The following is an 18850-nucleotide window of genomic DNA, read 5'->3' as shown; positions in this document are numbered from 1 at the left end:
CAAGGTTATAGGAGCTCGGGAAAATCTGTGAAAAAGAACTGGACATCTGTGATAAACAGCTTTATAGCTCATTGGATTCCTCCAGTATAAATACATATTCTGAGTCCGATCTGAAAGAGGCGATGGGAGAGTTACCACCAGTTTCCAACTCCCTGCAGTGGAAAGTCACCAAACGAACCTGGAAAAGTTACCAGATGTTACTAGATTCACCCAAAGTCGTCAAAAGTGTTGCTAGACAACACACGTAGAAAACTGATGGTAAAGGCGTGGAGCATAGATCTGGTAACATAATACAGTACAACAATGGGGTTTTCTGCACTGCCCTCAATGTGGCCCCGCAGCAGGCAACAGACATTCGGTGACTGCACGGTGGTCGATCGTCCAAACACTATCCATGCTCAAACCTACTTAGCTTCTGAGGTCAGATACGATGGGGCACATTCCGGGTGATTCGGTCAGAAGGTGCTGGGATGTAAAGATTAAATACATCAAATGGAACCTTACACTGACCATGCAGGACATTTATGAACGAGGACAAAACCATACCACCAAATGTGAGAGTCGAGGTTTCAGATAACACAGTGTACAGAGCACTGCACCACCAATGCCCCTTTTAGTCTGTCACCGGCTACCGTGTCGAAATAAAGGAGATTATTACGATGTATCAACATTTCCACCCTACTCCACACGCCAGGTGTGCTGTCCTTGGTGATGGTACTGATGGTCTTTAAAGGGTGTCTTCGGGCGGCCGGCACCCTGCACCTTGCACTGCTCGATAACAAGCTGCATTCGCCGATCTCCTTCTACGATGTCACGCCTCTGGGACGAATCATCAACCGCTTCTCGAAGGTGCGGATGGAGTTTACTGATTATTATTATTGTAAAACTTTTACACTATGAGACCTCCTTTACCAGTGGCAAAATATAGTAATAGGTTTCTACCCTTTCAACTGGTACAAAAACTGACACCTTTATACAAGGCATCATGTTTGCAATAACCACAACACAAGCAGTCAAAATGGTTGTACGCCTTTTGGCGTCATTTGGTCCAACACCAATGGAGACTAGGCTCTAAGAAAAGCTGTCTCGGGTGTGGACCAATCAACTTCAAGGACAGTGCATATCATCAGAGTTGTTTATTTTTGTTTGCATTTTGACTGCTTGTGTTGTGGTTATTGCAAACATGATGCCTTGTATAAAGGTGTCAGTTTTTGTACCAGTTGAAAGGGTAAAAACCTATTACTATTGTACAACTTATTTACCCAGGATAGCCTAGCTGTATCCTCAAAGTTCTTTTTCAGGAGAGTCCTGCCAAGTTTTCACAGTAAGTTGCGATGCTTCTGTGTGTAATCCCCACTCAGGGAGCTGCAGGTAATTTTTCGGCATTAGGATGTTTGGCCAATATCAGTTATTTTTTTTTTATCTATGGGAGGAAACCGGAGAACCTGGAAAAAAATTGCACAGAACTTTGGCGCTGGGCATTTGCCACCTATAGTTGATCCTGGTAGTGGACCACTCTTTCCGACACACTGAGTCCACCTGAAATGATTTGTTGGGTGATTGAGGTTTGACATTTTAGTTGGGCTGGCTGTGATGACATGACTCTAGGATGTCTCATCCTGGGTGGGATGGAAGGTAGGCAGGCATGTGAGAATTGAACCATTAGCGCAGAGGTTTAATTTGCAAATTAAATAGATAGAATTGCTATGAGTAAATTATAGCTTAATGATTTCATTCCCCTGTGACTAGATCACTCGGAATGTGGCTGGTATTGCCTGCTCAGAAACTAAGCAGGTCTGAGTCTGGATTGTGCTTAGATGGGTGGCCACAAGGCAGGTTGTTATAGGGCTTCCAGGCCTACATTATGGGCAGCACATGGCTGAACAACAAAGCCCATTGTTGTACGATGCTTCTCCGCAGTGACTGACGGTCGAGTGTCGTGGTGGTGGTGGTGATGGTGTTGTGCCGCACGCAGGACGTGTTCATGATAGACGAGGTGCTGCCGCCCACGTTCCTCATGTTCCTGGGAGCCCTGTGCAACTCAATCTTCACGATCCTCATCATCGTCATCAGCACCCCGGTCTTCGTGGTCGCTGCCATTCCCCTCGTCGTCATCTACTTCTTCGTGCAGGTGTGCCCCGAGTCCTCAGCGAAAGCAATCCAAATAAAATCCATCTCAGCACCTCTTCCACGTTCCCTCTGTCCTGCCCTGGTCACTTCCCCCTCCTCAAATTGTTACCTCTCACTTTGTGCAGAAGTCGACGGTGGTCGCCCTCTGGATCGACATGCCCCCACCGTAGCAATGTAGAATTTCCACCACTGGCTCAGGACTGTAAACAGGAATACCCAAATTCTAGATTTTAAGCTTTCGTGACTGCAAGGATTCATATTCTTGGGTTTTTTTTCGGTAAAGTCACGTAGGTAAAAAATATAAAATAAAAATTATTAAAAGTAAAATAAAAAATTAAATACTTATTTTACTTTTAGTAATTTTTATTTTTTACCTACGTGACTTTAACCGAAAAAACCCAAGAATATGAATACCCAAAGCCTCAATGCTCTTTGGAGCAGAAAATCGCTTTGACTTTTGGGCCAAGTGAGACAATGATTTCAATCCAGGTTTCAGTCACCCTAAGGGAAGTCCAGGCCAGGTTAGGATACAATATTGCCACTCAAGCCTTATATACATATATTATAATGGCATGTGCTGTTAGCAAGCACCTATTAAGGACAGTTTCTCAGCGCAAAATGGGTCGGTTTGGCCATCAAAAACCTAACTGACTGTGTCAAACCAATACTAATATTTCATATACCACAGTAGTAACTCTTTCACAGAAGAGAAATGTATAAATGATATTCACTTACAATCTTCTTGCGGCAGTAGAAACATGTCACTCATCAAAGAAATGGCTGGAATGATGCACCAATCTGTGATGAATCTTCACCATGGCCATATGGTCTCAAAGTGCACGTAGCCTGGCACAGGTGCCGTGGCATTGTAACTGAATGCACCACTGCCTGCTCCTCTAAACTCCTGCCAATCTTAGAGCCTTTCGCTAGAATTTCATTGCTTCAAAAATGGCTTCTTTTACTGTCCTATCTAAATCACAATTTGATGCTAATCTGTACATTATTTATGATAATTTCTCTCACAATTGATGTCGCTGTTTCTGAATATTTTTTAAAAGTTATTTGTCCATGACAACATTTATTCCTCGAAGTCAGTTTGTTTCAATATTGATTCGTGTTCGTGCACTGTTTTTGATTTCTCATGTAATTCAGTAGTATTTTCGTTCACATCTATCTATTCGCTTCATTATTGTACTTCTTTTAACATTATTCCTTTTCTCTTTTTGGGTGCCCTAGGTCACTTACTAGCAAATTAGAATATCCTAGCCCCCTTGAGTTCTCGCTTCGTTAAAACGAAACAAACTTGAATCTATACCCTTTGGTTCTTTCGGAAAAGTCACGTAGGTAGAAATATATATATCACGACGTTTCGATCGCAACACAAGCGGTCGTCCTCGGCTGGAAAAAATAATAATCCAGCAGTAGAACTGCTGAACCTGAAACTGCCCCCCCCCCACCGCTCATCGGCAGAGGTTCTACGTGGCGACATCGAGGCAGCTGAAGCGGCTGGAGTCGACGGTGCGCTCGCCCGTCTTCTCGCACTTCGGCGAGAGCGTGGCGGGAGCGGCGACGCTGCGCGCTTTCCGCCAGGAGGAACGCTTCGTCATCGCGGGAGACCGCGCTGTCGACGCCTTGCAGCGCACGTGCTACCCCAGCATCGTCAGCCAGAGGTACAGACGCGGCCCGCACCCGCGTTACTGCGGGAAACGCCGCTCGGATGGAAATTGCTCCGCATCACGATGTGTTCGTCCCGGTGGAATGGTCAGTGCCACGATGTATGTTGGACTACTTTCGCACCGTGCGTAGCCAAACCATGCTACTCAGAGGTGCAGGGAAAGGACTAAAAGCAACATTTTTACTTTAAACTTTCGTGACTGCAGGAATTCATATTCTTTGATTCTTTAGGTAAAGTCATGTAGATAGAAAATAATACTGGTAGGAACGAAGTGGACCAGACCACCAATAGATTAATGTGTCCGTCCGTCCGTCCGCGTCCGTCCGTCCGTCCGCGTTTGTCTGTCCGTCCGTCCGCGTTTGTCCGTCCGTCCGTGTATCAACATCGCCCCCTACTGCAAACACTTGGCATGACCCTGTCCGACAAGATGGCCGCCCGCTCCCCCTGCGATCTGTGAATTAAACAAGATGGCCGTCGCTTCCGGCGCATCACGGCAAAACTTTAAACTTCGCTTCAAAATTACTTTACTGAAACGCAGCACGTTTATTTAAAAAATTACTTTACTGAAACGCAGCACGTTTTTTTAACACAGAGACAAGAAACATTTATTAACACAGAGACGAGATACATTTAATCGCCTTATTTGTGCACGAAAAGCACGGCGCGAGGCCTAGTGCGGCAGGCTTCGCGAGGCCTAGTGCGGGAGGCTTATTAACACAGAGATGAAACGCAGCACGTTTATTGTTGTTGTTGTGCATATTGGCAGTGGTGCCTGACTCGGCTGAATCTGCAGCCCGGCAGCGGCAGAGCAGAGGCAGCGAGAGGCCTCGTCGCTGCTGCTATTCACTCGCTTATAGTTCTACCGTGTTCACTACATCTCTGTCGTGTTCACTACATCTGCTGTGTTCACTACATCTCTGCCGTGTTCACTATCATCTCTACATCTCTGTCGTGTTCACTATCATCTCTACATCTCTGTCGTGTTCACTACATCTCTGTCGTGTTCACTATCATCTCTACATCTCTGTCGTGTTCACTATATCTCTGTCGTGTTCACTATCATCTCTACATCTCTGTCGTGTTCACTACATCTCTGCCGTGTTCACCACATCTCTGCCGTGTTCACCACATCTCTGCCGTGTTCACCACATCTCTGCCGTGTTCACTACATCTCTGCCGTGTTCACTACATCTCTGCCGTGTTCACTACATCTGCTGTGTTCACTACATCTCTGCCGTGTTCACTATCATCTCTACATCTCTGTCGTGTTCACTATATCTCTGTCGTGTTCACTATCATCTCTACATCTCTGTCGTGTTCACTACATCTCTGTCGTGTTCACTATCATCTCTACATCTCTGTCGTGTTCACTATATCTCTGTCGTGTTCACTATCATCTCTACATCTCTGTCGTGTTCACCACATCTCTGCCGTGTTCACCACATCTCTGCCGTGTTCACCACATCTCTGCCGTGTTCACCACATCTCTGCCGTGTTCACTACAACTGCTGTGTTCACTACATCTCTGCCGTGTTCACTATCATCTCTACATCTCTGTCGTGTTCACTATATCTCTGTCGTGTTCACTATCATCTCTACATCTCTGTCGTGTCCACTACATCTCTGCCGTGTTCACCACATCTCTGCCGTGTTCACCACATCTCTGCCGTGTGCTGCAATCTTTGATTATTTAGCTGCTGGCTGCATGTTTGGTGGCGATGCTACCGTTATAGCAGCACCAACTGCGGTTGGTTCTGGGTCCATGGAAACGACGCTTTCACTGCGAGTTTGTAAAGGGTTCCAGCAGCAAATGCGGTCTCTGTTTCAGCAAGCATCTTTTCAACGTGGGCGTCCAGACAACCATTGGGGTCTTCAAAGTCGTGGTTGTTTTCGGTATCCATGTCGTGCGCGCGAATAAAAACTCGAAGTGCCAAACAAACACTGCTCATTGTAGTACTGTTATATGAATATGCCAAACGCCCGTTTATTCAACTCTATGTAGACGACATAAAATGCACCAAGGTGCCGTTTATTCCCTCTATTTTATTTCACCTTTATACTAGTAAATGCATTCGAGTTTCCCCATCTAAGGTCAATTAATCTCAGATGTGATCGTTTGGAAATGAAAGACTACGAGTCTTTAAATCTCACAGCGTTTCTTGTCAAAACAAACACTTTTAATTAACGTTACACTAGAATACAGTAATTTTTTCTTTAACTCCTCTATACCCGGTCGATATCCCTGTACCGGTACTAAGTATTATTCCTACCAGCCCACCCCGCAGGGTCCTGTTAATAAAAAATAAAGTGAATAAAAAGAAAAATAATAAAATTTTTATACGAATAATAAAAAACACTAATGTAGACTGTAGCCTGATTCGTGAGCATAAGGCAGATTTGAAACACGGTAGGACCAATGCTTCTGCCGTGGCTGATCATTATTTTAATGCGGCTGGTTCACACGAAATTGATTTCTCTATGATGATGGTACTTTGCAAGCCTACTGGCTATCAACAAAGATTAGTTCATGAAGCCATCCATATATACAGACACAGACACAATTTCAACGTAGAGGATGGTTACAAACTCAGAAATCATTGGAAAGATGTCATCAACCACTTTGGGTCATGACTTCATTTGTGTTTTCTTGTCAACCTCCACCGTCAGCAGTGTGTGGAGTGAGGTGCAATGATTGCCTGGCGGCCCTTTGATTGGTGGAGACCCACTGCGTTGGCGTTGCTTTCTGCTACATTAACATTAGCTGCCCCGCCCATGCTGCTGACACACTTGGGCTACGCCCATCTCTAAACCTTTATAAACAGTTTGCCTTTAGAGACTAACCCCCCCTTTTCCTGATGACGACCGCTTGTGTTGCGATCGAAACGTTATTATATTTAAATTACTGAAAGAACCAAGAATTAGAGTCCCTTGAGTGGAAGCCCATCTGCCAGCAGTGGCTTGAGCAAGAAATTGCAGGGCTGCAGTTTGATTCATGTAGCCAGTGGCATAGCACACGTATGTGCAGGACATATCAGTATCTCTGTGTGTTGCCATGTTTCTGTATGATGGTGTGCATGTGTTTTATTTAATGGTGTCTGTGTTTATACTCTTTGGTTTTTTTGGTAAAGTCACGTAGGTAAAATTTTTATTAAATTTATTTTAATTTTTTACCTACGTGACTTTACCGAATAAACTAAAGAGTATGGATCCTTGCAGTCATGAAAACTTCAAATCTAGAATTGGTGTCTGTGTTTTTCTGTATGTTTATGTGATGGTGTTCGTGTGTTTGTATGTAATTGTGTGTCTGTATGTCTGTGCAGGTGGCTGGCCGTGTGGCTAGAGTTCCTGGGCGCCTGTGTGGTGCTGTTCGCCGCTATGTTTGCTGTGCTGAGCCGCGACTCGCTGAAGGCGGGGACCGTGGGCCTCTCCGTTTCTTATGCCATGCAGGTGGACATGCCCACCACTGTACTCTCACCTCATTCCAAAGATCCCCCCTATATCAGGCGGTGGTGCCTATGCACTTGACCTGTAAGCCAGCACTATGGAGGCAGCGAGGGTTGGTGGATCGTGCTGATGTTGCAAAAATCCCTTCCTGTGGGTGTTAAGGAGGTGCCATACCCCGGTTTGCCAGGAGAAGGCAGTACAGCATGTGTGGACTAATCTCCATCTGTTCCATTTGTATGGTATAGAGTGTTGCCCCCTTATATGCGTGTGTTTTCCCCAGATGTATAAACACTCCGTATGAGTGCAGTGTTAAGAGATGCAGTTTGCATGATAGATGCTATATATGATAACACTGATTATTGTTAATATTGTATATGTAAAGCACAGCAAGAAAAAACTGCTGTGGTTGTCCCACCTGATGATGAAAGAGTATGGATTCCTGCAGTCACGAAAGCTTCAAATCAAGATTGTATATGTATTCAAGAGTAATACATTGGATCACATTATGATTCATATTGGCCAAGTTTCTGTCATGAGGCCCTCCCACCACGCGACATAGTCACGTGGTGGAAGCGCATAACGCGTCAATTAGTTATTATTGTTATGGCTCAGTGGTTCATCGAAGAACAATCCTCACAACCAACGCTAGAGAGCAGATACATATTTTGCCAGATGATTATTTGGCCTAACCAAAAAGACAATTACGAATCATAGTATTGACTCTAAAAACATACATGTTGAGTGGATTACATTACTTTGGGAATATCAAATACGTGACTTTACCGAAAGACCCAAAGAGTATAAATTCCTGCAGTCATGAAAGCTTTAAGTCAATATTTAATATCAAATACATTTCTATATTACATTACGTTACTTCTAAAACTTTCCGATATCAGAACTCACTCACTGATCGCGTGTATATAAATAACCATCCCAACATTGTTTGTTGTATATGACAGCAGTCCTCACTCACGCACATGCATCGCCTGCATGCTCCCTGCAGGTGACGGTGGTGATGAGCTGGATGGTCCGGATGTCGTCAGAGGTGGAGTCAAACATCGTGGCTGTGGAGAGAGTCAAGGAGTACTCCGAGACTCCTCCTGAGGTTGGCTAAGCGAAGGCTTTACATGAAATCCTTAAAGAAGCACACAACACAACAATACAAGCAGTATTTGTTTTGTAGTTATATTTGGGGATGTCTGACAAAAGTTGAAATTTCGTTTATGAAAACATTTTATTTGAGGTGGCCAGTTGGTTTTGGGGCCAGGGTGCTGAACCTGCACCACTGAGATGCTAGGATTAAATCTTGGTTTTAGCGGCCTGTGGCGAAACCCAAGTTTTAAATTGTAGCAAGTTGATGGTCTAAACCCGGTCACCAATGACTGCACAAAAAACACAATATTAAATGTGGCTATTCCATATTCGACGAATAATCCTAGCATGGCATATAAAATGCCCCTCGTATGGATGAAGAGGTCTATTTAAGGGACTTCAGAAGTAGTTTTTTGACATCATCTTCCAGGGCCATATTCTGACGTGAAATCCATATTGGCTGCATGCTATGCGGTAGCTGGTCGCTAGGATTTGGTAAGGGCCGGGAGGTGAATGCTTAAATGGTTACTGTATCGGATTATGTTAAGAGATGCACAAGAAAAAGTGAGTTCTTAAATAGTTCTGCGGGATCCTCCTCTGAGACAATTTTCCAACATGCCACCTACAGAGAATTGTGTGTCAACTCAGGTGGCGGGTGCTCATTTGACCTTCGGACAACACAGGCTGAGCATCGTAGAGTGCCAGGGAATCTCTTTGGCATGTGCAGGCGGATTGGGAGGTGGAGTCGTGCCGACCGCCCGCGGACTGGCCATCACAGGGCCATGTGGAGTTCCGCGACTACAGCACACGCTACCGCGAGGGACTCGATCTGGTTCTACGCAACATCAGCTGTGACATCAAGGGTGGAGAAAAGGTACCACAAGTTGCCATCGCTGTGCTCGTCATTGCTAGCACCATTGTTCGTAAACCACTTGGACTTCAGTGCAACGTCACATATCCGACCGTCACATTTCGGCCCTGAACCAATTCAACGTCCATACCCAGTACAGTATTTGTGCGTGGTGGAGCTCTCATTTTTTACAAATCTGACACTTTCACACGCAGTCATGCACATTCACTTACAAAGCACTTCAATAAAGCATTTTGTCATGTTTAAAACTGTTTGCACCACCACCATCATCATCATCACTACCGTCATCTCTTCCGCAACCACCACCAATATTATTGTTAACACGATTTTAACATTCATAACCATAACCATCATCATCTCTGCTGTCATTACACAACCACCATCAATACAACTATCATCATCCATATCAGCAGCAGCAACAGCACTGCCATGTTAACCACTATTATCACAATTACCATCATTAATACTACCTCCATTAACATCACCACCATTACCAGCACTATTGCAACCATAATCTCATTCACAAATACTGCATTCATCATCTCCACTACGATTATCACCACCACAACCACCGTTACAATTGTAACGTTCTGACCGCCCCTATTGGACATCTGTGAAAAAGAGCTTCATGGCTCAGTGGATTCCTCCTGCAGTCCAAATAAAGATTCTGAGTCTAATTACCACCGTCATCACAATAATAAATTGGAATTGGCCAAACATCCGAATGGCTAAATGCAGGAGTGTTCTGTCTGTTTCACAGTAGACGTAAAAGAGCATGTGATATTACAAAAAGAAAATGTATCTTGTGTGCAGGCATCCTGGATTAGCAAAACCTGTAGAAATCTTGCAGGGTCTCAGGACCCTGCTAAAAAGAGTCTTGCGACGTGGCGAGGTTTTCCTGCGTAAATAAATGTCAGAGTTCGAGACTTAATCGACCGCACAGGCCAATTCCACTCGAGTGGCAGTAGCCGTTGATGGTTGTTGCTGCAGGTGGGCATCGTGGGCCGCACGGGCGCGGGGAAATCGTCGTTGACACTCTGCCTCCTGCGCATGGTCGAGGCGGCCAGCGGAGCCATCGCGATCGATGGCGTGGACATTTCGCGCATCGGCCTTCATGACCTGCGGTCGCGCATCACCATCATCCCGCAGGCAGGCCGCGGCACCGGGCTCGCACGAACACCACGGGCAAAATAGTGGAATGTGTTGGTTTCTTTCTTGTTTGTTGTTGAAACAAAAAATATTTACGTCTTGATGAAAAGGCCGACACACGTTGGCCATGGCACTTGACCTCATTGTTGGCGTTGGAAACATCCGCAATGATTTAGCGAAAAATTGGAGGAAAGGAATCGAATGCCAAGTTTTTTATTTGTGTGTCGTTAAGAAAGGCCATTGCCCGGAATGTCACCTATATTCTTTTTAAGGTGGTTTTATTGCCACATGTGTTTGTTGTTGTTGTTATTTGTGCTTGTGCACCACTGCCAATGCAATATCACAAAACATTTTGTAGTGATTAGTTGCAAAGTATTTTTGTTATTATCAGATGCCACTTCTTTTCCTATCTACAGTTTGTTAAACAATGTAACAGGATATTATTACTCCATGTACAGTATATCTCAACAGACCCTTTCCCATTTACGAGAGGTCTGCAAGTGGAAGGGTGGGTCCCGTTCATCTCTGAATCTTGGCACATGTAAGCGGCTCAGCATTAATTATATTTTGGGAGGCATAGCGCCATTGTTTATACTCACCAGAGAGAATTGTTGCTACACGACCGCACTCGGCAAACTGTGCCACGCGCCCCCCTCCCCCCCCCGCATGACCTTGTGGGAGCCTCGGTACCGATAAAGTTATTATATTTTAGTTTTTCTTCCGGTTTCGTTTTGGTGATGTACATGTACGTCATCGGAACGTCATCAGAACGGGAAAGGGTTAACCATGCTTCCTTGTAGCGGAATGTTGAATGCATTATCACAGCATTGACTCCATGCACTGCCTGCCCTGGTTCTTCACACAGTCTAACATTTGCACAAGCCTGGGGAATTGCCATAGACGTTCTAGATGCTGTGGAGTCCCTATTCCGATGCTCATCGCCATATTTGGTGACCCTAACATCACATACAATAGAGACGTTTAATATTGCATTGAGGCAGTCAAAGTGGAGGGAATCTTAGTGTTTTTGTTGCAAAGGCAAAATAAGGCAGATAAAGAGGTACATATTCATAATACACGTTTTTGGGTTAGATCGCGTTATTTATAAATGTGTCGTAACCCTCCACCAACCGACACGGCCAATCAGCAAAAAAGTGTCACGTTGACAAAATACAAATAGATCACTACTTTAGCTCACCAGTGTGTTGAAGATTCACTCTTCGACACATTTATAAATAACGCGATCTAACCCAAAAACGCTTATTATGAATAATATTCATCTTCTTGGTTTTTTCGGTAAAGTCACGTAGAAGGGAAGTAATAAAATAATACAAATACGTGACTTTACCGAAAGAACCAAGAAGATGAATCCCTGCAGTCACGAAAGCTTTAAATCGAAAAATGAATAATATTGGTCGCGAAAGTCTACGTGTTAAAAAGAGGTACATACTCGAATATGCAGAAACATCACCTTGTGAGGATTAATCTGGTCTAGAGAATGTAACTGTGTCAGTGGTATAGAATGCAAATTGATGTTTTGGATGAAACATGCTTGAGGTGTTCGTGTTAAGGATTTTAAGATTTTAAGATCAACCAATAGAGGGCAGCATTGTTACATTTGCAATGCTTACAAAGCTTTGTTTTGTTTAAACCTAAGCTCTTATCTGGAGTGTTTCAAGGGTGCTGAATCCAATCGACAAATACTATTTTTAAACTCAAATTTTAGGGGACATTTTGATAAGTGTCACATTAAATCAGATAAAAAGCAGACAGCCTGCTGTTACCAGAAATAAATGTATGAAAAAAATGTGCTTTACTGAAAAAAACCACACTTGGGATGTAGAAAAACAGCCGAATTTTATAACATAGAAGGACCATTGCACAAATTGTATGTGTCTGCCCTCTTTATGTATGTGATCTGAAGAAGGGCCATCACCCAAAACGTCACCTATTATATATCCTTATAAGGCATCAGTCTCATTGGCAAATGTATTTACATTTTAATTCATGAAACGGATCAGCCTCCAAAGGATGCGATATCTACAATGACCACAAGTTTGATATAATAGCAAACGCTGTAAATATCGAATTTTAAAACGACTTTGTTAAACAAGATACAATTGGGGAAAATATACAAAGAGTGCTCGGTGATTTATAATAGCATGCCATGTAAAGATGTAAGATACAATTTAAACAAGACACAATTTTGCTCAAATTTCAAATCGCTTATTTTGCTTGGATTTTTCATTGCTTTGTTGTTCTACTGGTTTTTACGAAATTGCTTTTGCCATTTCTGGTGACCTGGGCCACTTGCAATTGAGAACTATCGTTGTCTCTCGAGTTCCCACCTGCTTGAACAAAACAAACCTGGAAACTCAAAATTCCCGTGACCAGGATCCCGTGCTGTTCGGGGGCTCCCTGCGAGACAACCTCGATCCGTTTGGCCACCACTCAGACGCCGAGGTGTGGGAGGCCCTGGAGTTGGCGCACCTGGGCGAGACGACGCGTGCCCTGCCCGGGGGAATCCAGCACGAGTGTGCCGAGGGCGGCGAGAACTTCAGGTGCTCTGCGGAGGACTTGCGTGGCCTGGCGGTTAGCCGGAACGCTGCTCCAAATCCGACCTCGGCGTCTCAGACCGTAGTCGCTTTGGCCATCGAGCGGGGGTCTGTTGTGGCGCGCGATTTTAACCCTCCCGATTTGTCATGCGTTGAGATGCCGCCATCCCAGTGCACGTGCGCTCAAGGCATTGTAGCGTATGCATCATTGCTGAGGATGTAAACACTGCACAGATTCATATTAAAATGACACTCAAATCGTGCACCGGAAGGCATTGCCGTATTTTCCCACATGTAGCCCGCATACGCATATAACCCGCAGACGCATATACCCCGCAAAAATAGCGTTTTGTGTAAAAAAAAATTCAGATAGCCCGCACTTCCATGTACCCCGCATGCATTTATATATTTAACGTCGTTACCGCAGCTTAATTCCATCATATTAATACGAAGTACATTTGTAATACATTCCACTATCAATTGTTAACATTAAAATCATAACGTGCACAAAGAAAACAAACTAACCGGAAACGAGTGAACTTAAAACAGTAAATAAGTAACAAAAGTAAATATCCAAAAAATAAGTAACACATAACTGGTAGATAAGTAAGTACAGATTGCGTCCTGCGCAGATAATAGCGGCACTACGGTAACGCCGTCGCGGCACTACGGTAACGCCGTCGCCTCGCCCCCACCCCCTCCACCTCTCCCCCCCCCCCCAGCTGCCCCACCCCCCAACCCCCATCTCTCCCTCCCCCCAGCTGCCCCACCCCCCAACCCCCACCTCTCTCTCCCCCCAGCTGCCCCACCCCCCAACCCCCACCTCTCCCTCCCCCCAGCTGCCCCACCCCCCAACCCCCACCTCTCCCTCCCCCCAGCTGCCCCACCCCCCAACCCCCACCTCTCCCTCCCCCCAGCTGCCCCACCCCCCAACCCCCACCTCTCCCTCTCCCCAGCTGCCCCACCCCCCAACCCCCACCTCTCCCTCCCCCCAGCTGCCCCACCCCCCCACCTCTCTCTCCCCCCAGCTGCCCCACCCCCCAACCCCCATCTCTCCCACCCCCCAGCTCTCCCGTCGCCGGTAAACAATGCGCGCACTTCAAACATTGTCGTTTAATTGTACAAACATTTAATTTAAAACGTGATAACGTGTGCAATTTTAGTGTGAGTAGTTTCTTCAGCAGTGCTTTAGTCAAAGGTAAGTGTTGCATAGTGGGTAGTCCTACCATGAAACAATTAAACGAGTTATGACATGTCACACGTGTAAAATATTTTTGGGATAACCCGCACCTCCATATACCCCGCAGGGTCTTGTTTTGTTTGTAAAAAGTGGTATACCCTGCGGGTGATATGCGGGAAAATACCGTATTATTTACAGTTTATCCTGTCATGTTGAGGACTATGCACCGATATTGCGTTGATGGTTAATGGAGTGAACAAGAGATGTACAAACAAGAAACAATACAAATTACACTGTAAAATGAGACGAAAGAGAATCAATTCTTGAATTGAAATACGCCTCCGAAACCATGACAATGTTTAGTGGAGTCTCGGGGCGAACTGTTACATGACATAACGTTACACACAATCACATCGTGTGTCAGGATGGAGCGGTTGGCGCACTGCATTCACAAACCCGATTGAGACGGGTCCGAGCGGCGAGTAACGCGCGTGCTGTGTCGTGCGTGCTGTGTCGTGCGTGCTGTGACGCGTGCGCTGTGTCGTGCGTGCTGTGTCGCGCGTGCTGTGTCGTGCGTGCTGTGTCGCGCGTGCTGTGTCGGGCGTGCTGTGTCGTGCGTGCTGTGTCGCGCGTGCTGTGTCGTGCGCAGCGTCGGGCAGAGGCAGCTGGTGTGCCTGGCGCGGGCGCTACTGCGCCGCACGCGCGTGCTCGTGCTGGACGAGGCGACGGCCGCCGTGGACGTGGAGACGGACGCCCTCATCCAGGGGACGATCCGCACGCACTTCCACGCCTGCACTGTGCTCACTATTGCGCACCGCCTGCACACCGTGCTAGACTGCACACGGTGAGTGTCGGGGGTTGTCACCTCTCCTGTGTTTTTTTTCTTTCCAGGATCGCACCCTTTTTAAGATAGCTCTTCCTGGGAAATTTGTACATCTTCCCCGGGACATTAAAGTCCCAGAGAGTTTGCAACTGTGGTGGATAGTTGTTGTCAGCCTGTAACTTCCCACTGCTCGGAAAAAGCCATCACCTTGATTCCCCAGTTGTCCTTGCAGTCATGCCCTCCGAACTCTGATTTTGTCCCGTCTTTTTTTCCCACCGTCTTCCTCTGCTTCTTTTTGCCTTTGATTCTCGGTCTCCACTCTCTGTACTTAATTTTGTATATTGTCAGTTGTTATCATGACGTGTGCTGCCCATTTCCACTTGATGACTTCCTTTAGCAACAGCGTCGGCGATCCTTCTTCTTTTCCTTATGTTTTTATTCGTCAACGTACCTCTTTGACCTCGTCGTATTTCTAGACTTTGTAGTGTTACTAGAGGCAACATAGTATCAGTGGTTGCCCCCAAAAGCTTGATTGACGTGTGCTGTTTTTCAGGGTGATGGTGCTCAGCAGTGGCCAAATCGTGGAGTTCGACTCGCCTGACGTTCTCCTCTCCCGCAAGGACAGCGCGTTCCACAAAATGGCACGGGATGCGGGGATCGTGTAATGCACGTGCCTTAGGTGACTTACTTAAAGTGAGAACATTTCACCTAAATACCTCATTGCGTAAGAGGCACAACCGAGGTCAACATTGCAAAAGAGGCAATGCTTTTTAATGTGTCTCAATGGGTTTATTTCATATCCTGGTTGAATGAAGGATACAGGCAGAACCCGGGATTTTGGAGTCTGGGTTTCACTGGCCCTTGTCCATAATCACACCGTGCATATGATGCCACTAGGGTTGCCACAATCTGCCGATGCTACAAGATATATCGTATGATATAAGGTCCATGATAATCATATCGTCCATTTTTCCAAATACCATTGGCTGCTGGCAGCTCATTGAGCCAGCATCACCGAGACCCTGGGCTCGAACCTTGTTTTATATTTCCTCTGTGATTAAAATAAAAAGTTCGTAACGTGTTGATGGCCTCGACATGGTCGGCAACGACTCACAAAAAATCCCCAACAGACTGTTTGGATTTTCACCAAATTGCTGGCACCGACTACTAACGATGTGTTTGCATAGCTATGGGATGGATACTCTGCAGGAAATGTAGAACGGTTTCCCATCTCTTGTGGTAAGATGCCGATTAAAGTGACATCGAATTGCTTAACCCTCATGTCATGGTTGTAATGTGGAGTTTGACTCGCCCGACGCTCTGCAGTGGAAAAACAACCTGGCACCTGAGCCGCGCTGGGCTGGCTTATTTTGTCAGTGGATTATGGATATAAAGGGCATGGCTATTATATTTATGACACCGATTGTACCGTTTGAATTTAAAACTCAACATTGTTTAGGCGATTTATTAATGTACTGCCTGATGAAAGCCTCCCCACGCCATATCGAACATGGGTGTTATTTGACCATACTTCATCATCTGTCGCCAGTGCGGGTTGATGAAGGGGGGCACCAGAACCGGTTCAGATATCACGAAAATGGGAACATGGTTGCGCAACAAAAAAACATCCATCATTCTGCGTTATTATAGTGCGTTGTTATTGAAAGGTAATATTATACTTCTATTGAGGGCATTTAACTCGATCGAGCATTGCTTGACATTGTGAGAGAGCTCTAGCCAGGCCCTCTGCACCTTTTGGCATTTCTGTTGAATGGCAATCAAACATTGCCATATGTTTACCAACAGCAGCGATGTGCTTGCAGTCATCTATTGTAAATTGAACACATTTCTTTCAGGTCACACAGCTGCGAAATATATCACTTTCAGTAAGTCCACGTCAGAATGCAATCAGTTGCCACAATAATCGATTAGCGTGGATTCTATTGGCGGTGCAATTGTTTGCATCAACAAATGCAAAGAATTGTACTGAGCACCTAAAGTGTATATTTAAGTGCACTTCCATTACGAACACGTGTGTTGAATTTGTGTTGATGAACTCAAACTGAATTAATCAGACTTTTTATGGCTCTGAAGGACATCAAGTGTTGTCTATTCGACTGCCTTTTGGCAACAGGCTGCTTGCACACGATAGCAGAAAAAAAATTAAGTAAAAGGAATCAGGCAAGGACATACTCACTCATGAACGCTGTTTACAGTAATATTACAAGATATTTTTCAAAAACTGGGTTGGAAAAAAATCAATATTGCCCATCATAAATTAGCTGATGAGTTAGTCATAGTAACAACCTTTAGGCTGCATCTATATGTAAACACTGGTAGATAATGTGTAGCAGTGTGTTCGAGGCTTCGTCGCAGATGCTAAGTATTAAACAATCGGCATCTTCTGCGTACTTATCCAAAGTTACGCTGTAGCCCAGGGGATAAGTCATGAGGTGGCTTGGTTTAAAAAGTGAGCGATGCAGATTTTAACCACTGCTTCAGATTTGTGACATTAAAACCATGTATGGGTGAATAACAATGCTACGTACTTGATATAGATACATGGATTTTATCCCTTATCGGCAGTGATATTTTGTGGGGATGTGTATATTGTTTGAAATTTACAAGCGGATAGAAAATCATGTCTTGAGATGTGAGTGTGGTATCGATTAGAGAAATAAATTCAATTCGATAGAGAGAATGAGTACGTTTTATGGCAGGTAGAGGAGAGAATTCTTATCAGAACAATTCATAAAAAAGCCAGAAGATGTGGATTGGGCAGGTTCTAAGGAGTAAAAGCTTGATAAAGGAAGACGCAGAAAAATAAACCTGTTTTTATGATGGCTTCCATTTACACGCAAAAGTCAATGGGCAGTAAGTTTGTAACAAAATAAAAAAAAAAGTCATTCTAGGGACACTGCTGAGAAATACAGCTATATATCTAGATTCGAAGTTTTTGTGACTGCAGGGATCCATACTCTTTGGTTCTTTCGGTAAAGTCACGTAGGTATAAATTTATTTTATTTTATACCTACGTGACTTTACCTAAAGAACCAAAGAGTACAGCTATATATGTATATACGTAGCGTAGTTTAAACAAAAAAGTGGATATACTGAATATTGCAAAACAAGTAGGCAAAAAAGAACAGGATTACAGCTGCCAGAAATAATTTGAGCAATTATAATTGCTCAAATTATGTAGCCAATAATTATTGGTCAGAATAACTGAGTAATCGGAAAAGGAAATTAGCTAAATTTTTACGAGAAATTGTCACAAGGCTTAAAACATGCATTTAGCACGATGTATTACTAATCTGTGTTATTACCATGAAGTGTTTGCCACTATTTGGTATGATTGTGTTCTTTTGAATAATACGTACATACATTCTAGATTTGAAGTTTTCGTGACTGCAAGGGGCCATCCTCTTTGTTTTTTTCGGTAAAGTCACGTAGGTAAAACAGAGAAAATAAATTAAATCACGACGTTTCGGAATTATGCTGTGAAAAAGGAACACGTGGATCAGGGCACGAGCACAAATCCGAGACGTATTGTTTTTTTGTTTAACAAAGTAGGCTTGGGCAGGGCTCTGCTAGAAGGAATAATGACCAATGAACAAGATTTGTGATGGAATCGTAGCTCAAGGAGAAAACAGTAGCTGAGAGGATGACCATCGCAGAGATATAGCAATGAGATCAGTTCGTGTGCAGGAGTGAGATGGATTGTGGGATCACGGGATCATGAGGGATTGTGATGGTGTGGAGGTCTCAAATTAGCATTGGATAGAACGTGGCTGATTATATTGTCTAACTTAACTTGAAGAATACTACTCTTTCCAAACCAGCAAAGTATAGTTTTTTGGTAAAGTAAACCTATTGAAATAAAGTAAACCTATTGAAATGAGTCTGTGGAGTAATTTGTATGGGCTGTTCC

The 18850-nt window shown here is 44.5% G+C and overlaps 1 protein-coding gene across 1 annotated transcript in view; it reads left to right on the top strand.

Moving 5' to 3' along the window:
* Window positions 1-17000, top strand: part of LOC144934819 (ATP-binding cassette sub-family C member 3-like) — a 51462-nt gene extending 34462 nt beyond the window's left edge. Inside the window, exons 23-32 of the mRNA XM_078861012.1 lie at window positions 695-849; window positions 1976-2131; window positions 3601-3800; window positions 7126-7252; window positions 8253-8354; window positions 9069-9215; window positions 10203-10361; window positions 12756-12922; window positions 14746-14940; window positions 15473-17000. Of these exons, the coding sequence (XP_078717138.1) occupies window positions 695-849; window positions 1976-2131; window positions 3601-3800; window positions 7126-7252; window positions 8253-8354; window positions 9069-9215; window positions 10203-10361; window positions 12756-12922; window positions 14746-14940; window positions 15473-15584 (1520 nt within the window). The 3' untranslated portion in view covers window positions 15585-17000. The remainder of the gene's footprint in view (window positions 1-694; window positions 850-1975; window positions 2132-3600; window positions 3801-7125; window positions 7253-8252; window positions 8355-9068; window positions 9216-10202; window positions 10362-12755; window positions 12923-14745; window positions 14941-15472) is intronic.
* The last annotated feature ends 1850 nt before the right edge of the window (window positions 17001-18850 follow it).

The sequence above is a fragment of the Lampetra fluviatilis genome, chromosome 1 (genome assembly GCF_964198595.1).
Source record: "Lampetra fluviatilis chromosome 1, kcLamFluv1.1, whole genome shotgun sequence".
NCBI classification, from domain to species: Eukaryota; Metazoa; Chordata; class Hyperoartia; order Petromyzontiformes; family Petromyzontidae; genus Lampetra; species Lampetra fluviatilis.
The sequence above is the reverse complement of the archived record's forward strand: the minus strand, read 5'-3'. Positions and strand labels throughout refer to the sequence as shown.